The sequence below is a fragment of the Furipterus horrens genome, unplaced genomic scaffold (genome assembly GCF_987537825.1).
Source record: "Furipterus horrens unplaced genomic scaffold, mFurHor1.1.pri manual_scaffold_11, whole genome shotgun sequence".
Classification (NCBI taxonomy): domain Eukaryota; kingdom Metazoa; phylum Chordata; class Mammalia; order Chiroptera; family Furipteridae; genus Furipterus; species Furipterus horrens.
Genome location: NW_028327181.1, coordinates 69223573 through 69236688, shown reverse-complemented (window position 1 = coordinate 69236688; position 13116 = coordinate 69223573). Strand labels below are relative to the sequence as shown.

At 41.7% G+C, this 13116-nt stretch overlaps 1 protein-coding gene across 1 annotated transcript in view; it reads right to left on the bottom strand.

The window, feature by feature from the left end:
- Positions 1-5567: 5567 nt before the first annotated feature.
- Positions 5568-13116, bottom strand: part of TEX14 (testis expressed 14, intercellular bridge forming factor) — a 72396-nt gene continuing 64847 nt past the window's right edge. The window contains exons 31-34 of the mRNA XM_090257558.1: positions 10123-10215; positions 7859-7965; positions 6403-6454; positions 5568-5919 (exon numbers count right to left, since the gene is read on the bottom strand). Of these exons, the coding sequence (XP_090113684.1) occupies positions 5883-5919; positions 6403-6454; positions 7859-7965; positions 10123-10215 (289 nt within the window). The 3' untranslated portion in view covers positions 5568-5882. The remainder of the gene's footprint in view (positions 5920-6402; positions 6455-7858; positions 7966-10122; positions 10216-13116) is intronic.

The following is a 13116-nucleotide window of genomic DNA, read 5'->3' as shown; positions in this document are numbered from 1 at the left end:
TGCACCTTGGACAAGTTACTTGGCTTGCCTGAGCCTTGTTTTCTTAAAACTGGAAACCACCGTCTGGTAGGTAGGTGTCACACAATAAATGCTAGTATCCTTTCAAATGATCCTCTTCTCTCAGCAGTCCTAATCAGTGGGACTCTGGTTCTTTATTTGAAGAGTGACTTTCCAACTTGGATGCCTGTTTTGGATAAGTGAGACACTGTCACCTGCCTTTCCCTTTCACTTGCTTCTCTCTGTGCCTGTCTCTGTCTCTTTCAGACATAGACCCTTCCATGACCAACGTTTCAGTATTGACTCTGACGGGTCATCATGGCTATAGCATGGTCAGAGTCATTGTTCTGGATTTTTTTTTAATTATTTATTTTATTTTTAGAGGGAGGGGAAAGGAGAAAGAGAGGGAGAGAAACATCACTGTGTGGTTGCCTCTCACTTGCGCCCCCAACTGAGGACCTGACGTGCAACCTAGTCATATGCCCTGACTGGGAATCGAACCAGCGACACTTGGCTCGCAGGCCGACGCTCAATCCACTGAGCCACAGCAGCCAGGGCGTGTTTTGGATCTTTAAATTCAGCCTTGATTAGAGACAAAGTTGAAAACCACACATTTTTAGGTAGCAGGGATCTCAACAGATAGAGAAAATTTGAGTTACTGAGACAGGTCTTCAGAATACAAAACACTCAGCTAGCCATTCTACCTCTTTTTAAAAGAAAAGGATAAAAGAGGGAAAACATTTACAAGTCAGGTATCTAGAAGACAGGCATACCCATCATGCACCTACCTACCCACAACAGGCTTTCACTAGGCATCCCGTGCCTGTCTCTAAAAGCTTCATTATCATATGCTTTACACTGATCATTCCTTTGTTAAATAGTTTTTCTTCAAATAAGTTAAAATAAAGTTGATTTGGCTTATGGGTATTTAATTATAATGACATTCTAGTCCTGTTTGCCATTGATTTCACTTTTAAGTATTACTAAACCAACAATGAAAACATCTTACTGAGAATTATAAAAAGCTGAAGTCACCAGAAAGGACCACTTTACTATCTTAATAAGCATCTTTCCAGATATTTCTCTATGTACTTACCACATGTAGACATTTATTTATAAATTTACATAAATGGAATCCTATTACATACCTCTCAGCATTATTCCATAATATGTTATGGACATCCTTCTGTGTCAATGTGTATATATAATCTATAACAATTTCTAATTAGTCCACTTATTTAAAAAGTAATTTAAATAAGTGGACTATTTAAGTCCATAATTTAAAAAAATTTATTGTGGTTAAATGCACGTAGCATCACACCATTTTAACTACTTTAAATGTACAATTCAGTGTACAATAAACATTAGATTTATTCACATTGCTGTGTAATCATCACCACCCATCCATCCCTGTAACTTTTTAGCTTATAAATTTACCCTTTAACCATTTTTAAATGTACAATGCATTGGCATTAAGTCCGTTAAAATGTTGTGCAACCATCGCCACTACCATTTCGAGAACTTCTTCATCACCCCAAACAAAAACTCTGTACCCTTTAAACAATAATTCTCCATTTTCCCCTCACCCAGCCCCTGACAACCACCACTATACTTTGTCTTTATGCTTTTGGCTCCTCTACCTCATATAAGTGGAATCATAGAGTATTTTATTTTAGTGACTGGCGTATCTCACTTAGCATATCATCATCGGTGTTCACCTATGTTATAGCATATTACAGAATCTTCCCTTTTTAAGGCTAAATCATATTCTGTTGTATGTACACACTATGTTTTGCTTTGCCAATCATCCACTGATGACCACTTGAGTTGCTTCCATGTTTTAGCTATAATGTTCCTGTGAACATGGTTGTACAAATATTTCTTGGAGACTTTCAATTCTTTTGGGTATATACTCAGAAGTGGAATTGCTGGATCATGTGGTAATACTATTTTTAATTTTTTGAGGAACTGCCATATTGTTTCCTGCAATGACTACTATTTTATATTCTCACCAATAGTGCACAAGGGTTCCAATTTCTCCACATCCTCACCAAGTGTCCATCAGTAGATGAGTGGATAAAATAGCTGTGGTACATTTACACAATGGAATACTACTCAGCCATAAAAAGGAAGAAAATTTCACCCTTTTCAACAGTATGGATGGACCTGGAGAACATTATGCAAAGTGAAATAAGCCAGTTAGAGAAAGAAAAATACCATGTGATTTCACTCATATAGAATCTAATGAACAAACTGAACTAACAAGCAAAACAGAGAGAGACTCAGATAAGAGAGTGGACCTACAGCTCCGGGGGAGGGGAGGTTCAAGGGTGGAGCAATCAAGCAAAAAGGAAAAAGGACTCATGGACATGGAAAACAGTGTGGTAATTGTGGGGAGGAAGATGGTATAAGGGAAAAATAATACAATAAAAAAGATTAGTTAAAATATAAGGACACAGTCCTGGCTGGTGTGGCTCAGTGGATTTGAGTGCTGGTCTGTAAACCAAAAGGTCTCAGGTTCGATTGCTAGTCAGGGCACATGCCTGAGTTGCAGGACAGGCCCCCAGTTTCGGGGCATGTGAGAGACAACCAATTTACGTTTCTCTCCCTTCTTTCTCCCTTCCTTCTCCTCTCTCTGAAAATAAAATAAAATAAAATCTTAAAAAGAAAGAAGAACTTCTTTGAAAAAACAAAATAAAATATGAAGACACAAAAAATTTTAAAAATTTAAGATCACTGTGGAGGAAAAAAATAAGAGGGGAACAAGAATATCAAAGAACTATTTGAAAAAAGTCAATCAGTTTTGCCTTACTCTCCCCTGGCTTAGCACCCTCCGTTGGAGTCCCGTTTTTTACCCCCTGCTCAATCTCCAGCCTCACTTTGCCTCCTATGAGTCTTCCCACAACTTACTGGGTTGGCCAAAAATATCTTTTCTTTTTTTTTGCCATAAGATGGCTCTACTAGTGCTTAGCTGTCTTTAACTTCATTTGAAACAATTTTGTTAGATTGTATTATACAGCTGTCATATCAGCATGCATTAAAAAAAATAACATCAAAATTGGTGAATTTTTGTGTAGCCATTTTAATATTGAAGATGGAAGAAAATATGTAATATTTTCAACATATTATGCTTTATTATTTCAAGAAAGGTAAAAACACAACTGAAATGCAAAAAGGTTTGTGCAGTGTATGGAGAAGGTGCTGTGACTGACTGTGTCAGAAGTGGTTTGTGAAGTTTTGTGCTAGAGATTTCTTGCTGGACGATGCTCCATGGTTGGGTAGACCAATTGAATTTGATAGTGACCAAATCGAGACATTAACTGAGAACAATCAATATTATACCACGTGGGAGATAGCCAACATACTCAAAATAGCCAAATCAATGAAAGTTATTGGTGAAAGTATGTTTTATTTTACGGAAAATACCTAAACGGATTTTTCGGCCAGCGCAATACTTGGCTCAGCCACACCGGCCTTCCACTGCTCCAGCACAGTGTTTCCTGTGGGGCTCTGGCATGTGTTGCTCTCCTTGCTGGGACACTCATCTCTCAGTCTCCAACACTGGCTCCTTCTCTTTATTCCAATAGAAGCTCAAAGGCCACCTCGTCAGAGCAGCTTTCCCTTGAATACCCTTTTAATGTTCAGTGCTCCCCGCCCAATCGTTAACCTGTTTATTTTCCTCACAGAAATAACCACTACTAAAAACTATTTATTCATTTGATGATATAAACTCAAGGAAAGCAGGAATTCTGCTTTGTTCACTATTTCTTCTGCATCTAAAGTGATGTCTGGGACCGAGGAGTCACTCAAAAAAGACTTGTTGAATGTGGGGCTGGGAGCAGCAGGCCATTTAAGGAGGCGACTGCAATTGCCCAAGTGGGCTGCCAGTAGCTTGGATGAGGGCAGTGGCAGCAGAGATAGAGAGAAGTGGTTACAAGGGCCATTATGTTTTACAGGTTGAAGCAAGTAAGTCTAATATTTGCTATTTTGCCCACGGATATGGGACAACGATGTGGGGCCTGACTATGAAAGTGGGGAACAGTATGAGTGGCGGGGGTGGGGAAAGGGGGAAAACTGGGACAACTATATAGCATAAACAATAAAGTATTTTTTAAACAATTAAAAAATGATTGCTATTTTGATGGTAAGGAGTAAAGGAATGGGAGGAGCCAAGGGTAGCTCCTCGGTTTCTGGTTTGAGTGGCTGAGGGGATAGGAAAACCATCAATGAAGGGAAATGCTAGAGGTGGAGAAGGTTTGTAGCTAAGACCATGAGGTCAGTTTGGAGCATATCAGTAAGACACCTGAAAGAAATCCAAGTGGAGACCTCGAATACATGGGCAGACACATGAGCTCAGAGGAAAGGTCTATTCCTAGACCCCCAGTGCATGGAAGCTGTCAGCGTACAGAGGCTAACTGAAGCAATGGGTGGAAACAAAGCCCCTGAGGGGAAAAGGCTGGAGTGGGGAAAGATGGAGGCAAAGGCCCAAAGGAGGGTGGGGTGCGGTAGCCGGAAGAAACCCAGACCGTAGCATCAGGGAGCCCAGGGAAGAGGCTGAGAAAGCAGAGACAAGGAGGCCACAAGAGTACCCCTGGGTGTATCATAGAAGCACAGAAGTCACTGGTGCTCCAGGGCTGCTAGCAAATGGAAGGAACATAATTCATATTACAGTGGGTTCAGTTAAGGGGTGAGTGGCGGGTGAGGCACTAAAGACAGCAGGTGCAGACAACTCTTTTAATAAGAACTCTAGCTGAAGTGGAAGGAGAGGGCAGTGGCTAGAAAAGTAGGTGGGATCTAGGGAATACTTTTTAAAGATAAAAAATCCAAGTGTGTTTCCTTCTGAGCACACAGAAGATGAGACCGGCCTTGGACAAGAAGAGAGACACTTCCTTCAGTGTAACAGGAGGGGACGCAGAAATAATAGTTACAGAGCAGGTTCATCTGTTCAGAGTAGGCAGTTTTAGTCCACAGAGATAGATGCTGTCACGTTAGAAGTTTTGGTGGCAGGAAGCTGAATTAGTTCCTAACTGATGGCTTCTATTCTCTTTGCGAAGTTGGAGGTGAAGTCGACATCTATTGAATGTTAATGGAAAGTGAAGGATGGAAGTCTGAAATAAGAGTTGCTGAGAGCAGGAGAAGCCACATACTAAAGAAACACAGTGGGCCTGCCACCTGCAGGAAAAAGGATTCATTTATATAAACTACCTGGCAGAAATACGTGCTCTGTAACCAATAAACACTGTCTACCAACATATTGTTGTCAACATTAGCCATGATTACATAGTCACTAGACAGGCAGCAGAGTCTACTCTGCCAGACTTGTAGACAAAAGGTTACAAATGACATCAGTGGGAGGTTGTGTAGGACTTGTAGCCTTTATGAACACTAATAAATAATGCTGCAATATCATAATTCACCATTTATCATACCTGCCACTAGTCCTTACATTTTTATGCATGTTGCTTTTGTCAAACTTTGTAACAGAAATTGAAGCCTCTTTGGGTGGTGGTTTCTCTCCCAATAACGGAAATAAACATATCTTACACAGCTGAAATCCAACTGGTGTTAAAAGTAAACCTTTTATTATGTAACAAAAGTAAAAGTTTTCAAAAATCTATGTCAACAAAACCACAGACATTCTGGGCACAATGAGAAATTTTTATGATCAACACTACTTTTCACTTTGCAGAAATCTGACTGAAAATAAATGGCCACATGTGCTATAAACAGACAGGACCAAGTCTTTTTGTCTCCTGTGGCAGCTGAACAAAGTGGGACTTACAATACTATTGCCCCAATGGTGACTGAATCAGACAGGGAAGAAGAGAGCTCACAAGCAGGATGCTCATACTCCAGCCCGGAGTCCATCTCTGATCCGGTTCCAGTCAGTCTGACAAGTCACTCTGGTCCAGCACGATTATCCTGTGTGTGTGTTTTCGAAAAAACAAAAGAGGGAGTTTTGAGTTGGTATGTACATTTTTTAAAGACACAAAGGACAGCTTCTTTCTATTTAATTAAATTCAAGGGAAAGGGATTTTGACTTCTAATTTTTTAAAAAGTTATTAAATTTACTGAAGTAACACTAACAACATGATTTTGATTTTTATAATCAAGGAAGATATGCTCAAGTAGGGCAGCATGGAAATGCAAAATGACTGCAGAGCAATTGATAGCAGCAACTTCTGTACTCCGTCTTCTTGCTGCTAACTCTACCAATTACTTAACCAAAGTTAGTGTTTGTGTTACCTTATGTTTTAAGTATAAACATAAACATTTAAAAAATGGAACAACTTTTAATTCAAGTCTTTGTCATTAATGCTATTTGGATGTTGATAAATGTTTAAAGTCTGTTCATGTTGTCTAGAAATAGCAAACTCTGACAAACACCTCATGGTATCTCATTACCTGGATGGTTCCGACCAACCCAGTCGCTTCCAAAACCAAGGTTTCAGTTCCTCTTGATGAAACATAGGAGGAGAAAAAAAACAGTCATTATTGTCTAGCTCAAAGGGTGCTGGTATTCGGAAGTCACATTAGTGCTCTCTCTAGTTTAGGGTGGACTCTTACCTAGAATCTTTCTAAAACCAGTTAAGGGTTTTCCGTTCTAACATTCTGCAGCTCCCTGTCATAGCTGTGGACACTATGATGCTAATTCAGAAAGCCCCTGCATTTCATTCTCAGTGAATTCAGCACCAGCTAAATGCTCACCCACTCTGGGCTCTGTCCCAGGCGGGGCCCTGGAGGAAAGAATGCAACCCCAGGCCCTTGAATGAAATGACTACCTAGAGGGGTACAGTCAGAGTTAAGGGAGCAAACAAGGGACTGCAAGGCATCCAGTGCCTAGCTGCAGTGGGAAGCCATTATCACTCCCGAATCTGTAAGGACTGGAGGGTGGAGGAAGGGCAAAGCGGTCACTGGTGCCCAGTGAGAGCTGGACGCAAGGACGGGCTGTGCTTGTGAAGGAACACCGCTGCTACGCAGACGTGAGGTGCTGAGTTAGGTGGGCAGGGGAAGTAAGACCCCAACTGCTCTCCTGCCCTTTGATATGCTGGTGCCTCCCACTGGCCAGCTGGCCAGGAAGCCCAGGAGATGCAGGAAAGCAGGAGGATGAGAGCATCCTGGAGAAGGGATGAAAGGAGTACCAGATGATCCGAAAGAGTTAATGTCTCTAACTTCCTGAGGAGAAAGAATTTAAATTTAGGAGGGTTTCATTTGTGAATGACACCTTAAAGCTATCAAATTGTTTTGAAATTAAAGTTAGTTTATACCTTTCACATTACTTGTAGATCCCATTTAAATTTCACAATTTATGATTTTTCTATTGGATTCTGCAGCCTCTGTGTGAGCTAAATTTAGAACTCTGTTGAAGGAACTAGACAGTTAGAAGCAAAATATCTTTCCAGACAATGTGCAAGATAAGGATGATTAGACTGGCTGAAGGCTTGCTTTAGAAATGAAATTGGATGCTGTTACTGTTTTGTGATGAAGACATGATTGGTAATTAACAGAAATCCTGGGCTGAAATATAGGGAAAATGCATAGGATGATTATGTATAGCATTTGAGAAACATTTCTGTTTTTTAAAGATTTTATTTATTTATTTTTTAGAGAGAGGGGAAGAGAGGGAGACAAACATCAATGTGTAGTTGCCTCTCACGCACCCCCAATTGGGGACCTGGTCCACGACCCAGGCATATGCCCTGACTGGGAATTGAACTGGGGACCCTTTGGTTCACAGGCCGGCACTCAATCCACTGAGCCACACCAGCCAGGGTTGGGAAACATTTCTAAATAATTGTAATGTTCATCAAAGCCCAAGGACTCCAAGCTACATTATAAACAATTATTCATTCATACATACCTTCTTCAGAAGTCCCTAAAAAACTCTCTGGTGTCTTCTCTGGCTTTATGCTTTCTTCCTCTTTTCCCTTCTTTTCACCTACTTCCTGAGCCTTGGTATTTGTTTCCCTTCAATGACAATGATTTTAGATATCAATATATGCACAATGGCCAGGGGAACAGGACTGTGCTCCAAAGGAAAGATAATAATGGCTAGCACTAATGGGAGTGTTCCCTATGGGCCAGGCATTGGTTCAGGTGCTATTATGTATATTGTATACTGACTCACTTAATTCTCATCACAACTATACAAGGTAGTTACCATCACCATCCCCATTCAGTGATAAGGAAACTGAGGCACAAAGAAGTTAAATTACATGCCTAGTGAGCCTTACAGCTGGGACCCAACCTAGGCAGTCTGTTTCAGACTCCTCTATCACTGAGGCTGTAGTGTCCCAAAGGAAAAAAAACAACAACCTTTCACTTATGTTGTAATTGGTATCCTTTTACAACCACCACCTTATTACTCGTCTTCATTTCCTGAAACTCTCTGAAGTGAAACAGCTAATTAAAGTATCTAACAACTTAAGACCACATTTGTCAAACTAGTAAGTAGAAACCATCTCTCCTACTCAACTGTAAGCTCTTAAGGGCAGAGACATCCTATCCCTCTGCACCTCCAGCACCTAGCACAGCGTTCGGCTCACTGGCTCCCCGTCTGAGTCCCACGAGGCTGGCTGAGCCAAACTGACACTGTTCAGAGATTTTCCTTCTGTTTTTATTTGGTGGGTATTCAGAACAAATTTGTGAATGAGAGAGAAAATAAAGCCAGGTAGGGTGAAAAGGATTTTTTTCCTCTTAACCTCTCATCACTAACAGAGTCATAGACTCTAGAGTCTGGAGGAGGCCTTCAGGTTATTTCTTCCTCCTTCCAAATGCCCCAACCAGGCAGTCACCCAACCTGTGCTTGAGCAGGGTGGGGGGAGAACTGTGTGAAGGCAGTTGTTTTCTCTGCCAAATAACTACGGCTATGACAAAGTTCACGCTTTACTGAATAAAAATCTCTTACTCTGCAGTTTCTAGTCACTAGCTCCGTCCTTTGGGGCAGAAAAAAGTAAGCTGACTCTCTTTACAATATTTCAGGTATTTGAAGACAGCTATCAAATTCTCCATTCCATCTGCTCTTCTCAGGCTAAGCCTCCCCAGCTCCTTCAGCTGTTCTCATATGACAGAGTTTCCAGACCTCTGACTGTTCAATGGCCATCGTCTTCTGTTTGTGAATGTCTCTTTTAAAATGTGACAGCCAGAAAGGAGCCCCATACTGTGTCACACCAGTGTGAGACATCACCTTGATCGGGTTCCTACATTTCTGTCTGTTCATCATTAATACTAAATTGACCTTCTTATTTTTCATGGACCTTTTTAGCAATTACATAAAAGTGAGGCCTCATGGAGTCATTCATGCTTTCTTCAACAAGAATTTCTTGAATTCTTATCATGTCTCAAAATGCCTGCTAAATGCTGGGCATATAAAAATGAGATATACTTCCTGCCTTCAGTGAAATTACAGTGAGCACGATCTTCCAATCAAACATTCTGTTTTAGGTCAGACCTCCTCACATCCTATACTTTTGGACCCAAATGCTCAGTTTCATCTTTTAGAGAAAACTAACATTTCTACCAGTCAAGACCATTGTGAATCCACAGTCTATCACCCATCACATTAGTATTCATTTTAGACTTGTGTTATCTAAAAATTTGATAAGCATGCCTTTTCTTTTTTTAAAAAAATATTTTATTTATTTGTTTTTAGAAAAAGGGGGAGGGAGGAAGAAAGAGAGGGAGAGAAACATCCATGTGTGGTTGCCTCTCATGCGCCCCCAGCTGGGGACCTGGCCTGCAACCCAGGCATGTGCCCTGACTGGGAACTGAACTGGCAACCCTTTGGTTCGCAGGCAGGTACTCAATTCTCTGAGCCACACCAGCCAGAGTGATAAGCATGCCTTTTCTGATTTAATTCAAATGACTGATGAAAATGTTGAAGGTGACAGGACCAAGATACAGCAATCACAGAGGCCTCTCTCTACATTGTACCAGTCTGCTAATCAATTTCTCGAGCACTGTGGGTGCTAGCGGATAGCAGTTGGGACTGGCTTATCTACAGCACTGTAATGCCATCACCAGACGTTCATTCTCCAAGGAGTCAAAGTATTTTTTAAAAACTAAAATCTAGTCCCCTTCTAGAGAAAGAAGAAAACAATCCCGTGATGGAGAACAATAAATAACCTTGCAGAGTCCTTGGAGAGATCCTGTAGCTCTGTGCTGTCCTCAGGTGGCTGCAGCCATCTTTCCAGGTCCTCATCCAGAGTCGAGTGAGCTCTGTCCAAGGGCAAGGGAAGAAAATTGAGACAACAGTCACTTCCCTTCTCCCTTGACAAGGAGGCATAACCCTTGAGAGTGAGAAAGGACCTTCAAACATGTGCTTTCACTACGTATATAAGAAAATGAGAGCTCGCTAAGATTGTATGCAGTTACAGAGGTCACCTAGATCCAATCTGAATGTGCACAAACTCTCCTTTAACCCCTTGACAAAAAGCTTCAGAACCCATGAGATCACTATCTTCCAAAGTCTGCCACTACACTACGTCTCAATTCTTGGTCATTAAGTCAATTTCCACCTGAAGCTAGAACTGTACACTTGTACCAACAAGTTTTTTTGGATTAAGAATTGCCTCGGAGACTAAAGGATGCAGCAGGCCTGGAAGTCCCACCTATCTGAAAAATAGCTTCCACTCTGGCTTGATGCCAAGGACTGAGATGATGGCACACCTATGGGCAGCTCTCTGTGTCCAGCACAGCCAGCCCTTCTGGAAACGGAGGAGACAACTATAATAGTAGCTAACTTTTGACCATGTGCAAAGCACTTCATAATTTTTATTTTATTTATTTTTTGTTTTTTAGAGAGAGGGGAAGGGAGGGAGAAAGAGAGCAAGAAAAACATCAATGAGTAAGAGAAACATTAATCAGTTGCCTCTTGCACACCCTCAACAGGGGGCCTGGATTGCAACCCAGACATGTGCCCTGATGGGTAATCGAACCAGTGACCTTTCAGTTTGTTGGATGACACCCAACCCACTAGGCCACGCCAGTCAGCGCAAGCACTTTATATAGTCAAATATAACTCAGCCTTCTTGAGCTACTCTTCTTTTACCTTGAATAATGGTATAGATGTTACTGGTGATGTTTTGGGGAGATGGAAGGACTGGAGTTACATTATAAATTATGGTCAAAAGATTTCTAAAACTTAAAAAATGTATTTTTCTCCTCTTTGCCTCCTTTTCTTCTGTCTCCCCCAAATCTCTCTCTCCACTTTCCTGCAGGTCCCAGGGCTCTAGTCTCCTCCCCACTTCCCAGGCCCTCCCTTCCAGGTCTCTCTCTTTTCATTTCTTATATAGAATAATTTTGCCCTTGAAGAGTGTGACAAAAACAGGCTTCATTACCCGGAAGTTATTCATAACACTCTTCTCCCTTGCCTTCTTCTATAGCAGCTGAAAAGCTAGAAGTTCAAGTTCCAGTCTCCCTTGTAAATGAAGATGGTCACGCATCCCACTTGACCAATGAAGTATAAGTGAGCATCAGTTGGGAAGGGCTTCTGGGAAAGTTTTTGCTTTCCAAGTAAAAAAGGGCAAAGTCAGCTAAAATATTCCTTTGTTCCCATCCCACCACCCACCTCCTTGCCTGGTTATGGACAGCAGTCACCTTGCAACCAGGAGGGGATAAGTCTGGAAATAAAGGCCAGTCTACTGTATTGTTGCTACTGGTGGCAGACCAGAAAGATCAGAAGAGCCGATGTCCCTGGTGGCATCTTCGAGCTGCTACACCAGCCACGCCCTGCCAACCTGAGGGCTTCTTGTTAAAGTGAGACAAACTCATTTACGCATGACAGTGGGGTTTTCTATCATTGCAGCTGTAAGAATCCTGCAGGGCTACATTAAGGATCCACGGGACGTGGATTAGGATGAGGCACATGGTGCAAGGGCAGTTTCAGATCCTTTCTTTAAAATTCAGATATTCTGTTCATCATGGGTTCTTTTGTATTAATTTTAACACACTGCATAAAAATAATATGTAGTTTGACTCCTGAGTTTTTCAGTGCCTCCTTCCATTTTCTTCCCTAGGAGTGGGCATTTAGGTCCTAGACCTAAATGACAGGACAAGCCAAGAGAAGTCAGGAGGCAAAGAAGAGGAGCTGAAGTGGTTTATCTTACAAGACAGGCCAAAGGGGAGCTCTGAATCAGGAAGAAAATCAGGTTTCTTGAAGCAACCTTGTGTTTCTAGACTGAATTGTTCAGCTGACTGCCCTTATTTTCTCTTATTTGGCTAGAAATATCTAACAATTCTCTTCCAATGCCTTTAACTAAACTTTGAAAGAAGCCAAAACCTGTGTTTGTCTCACAAAATGAAGTAAAAGAAAAAACAAACAAAAAAACCTTGCCTAGAAAAAACCCCAAAAAGTCCTATTGAAAAGTGGGCAAAGGAGTTCAATAAATATGCGTATCTGTCCAGAAAAGATATACAAATGACCACTGAACACAAGAAAAGATATTCGACATCACTAATCATAAGGAAAATGCCAATCAAAACCACAAGAGACTTCTGGTCAAGATGGTGGTGTAGGCAGACATGGCTTGCTTCTTCACACAACCACATCAAAATTACAACTAAAATACAGAACAACCATCACTCAGAACCATCAGTAATCGAGCTGAATGAAGTCTGACACTGCAGAATTAAAGAAACCACATCCATCCAGACTGACAGGAGGGCGCAGACAAGGAATGGGCTGGTCCTTCACCCACGCATGGTGGATAAAAATTCGGGAGGGATATCTCAGGAGTGAGGGGTCCCAGCTCCACACCAGGACCCCAGCCCAGAGTTATCATGTCAGGAAGATAACCCCCCACAACTTCTGGCTACAAAAACAAGTGGGGATTGAGTCCGTGGAAGAAACTGCTGGAGCCCCAAGCAGTTCCTCTTGAAGAACCTACACATGAACTCACCTAACTCACCCTCACTCCCTCTGAGCTCTAGCACTGGGGTAGCAGCTTGAAAGGCACAAGTGGTATACAGGGAGAAATTATCGGTCGATCGGCAGCCGTCCGTCTCGAGAGACGATGGTGTAGCTTCTTAAGAGTCTATCTGCACCGCCGAGAATGGCTGTGCAGTCCGACTCGGGAGTGACACGGTATCTGTCTCCTCCTGTGTTGAATCGACATCTTG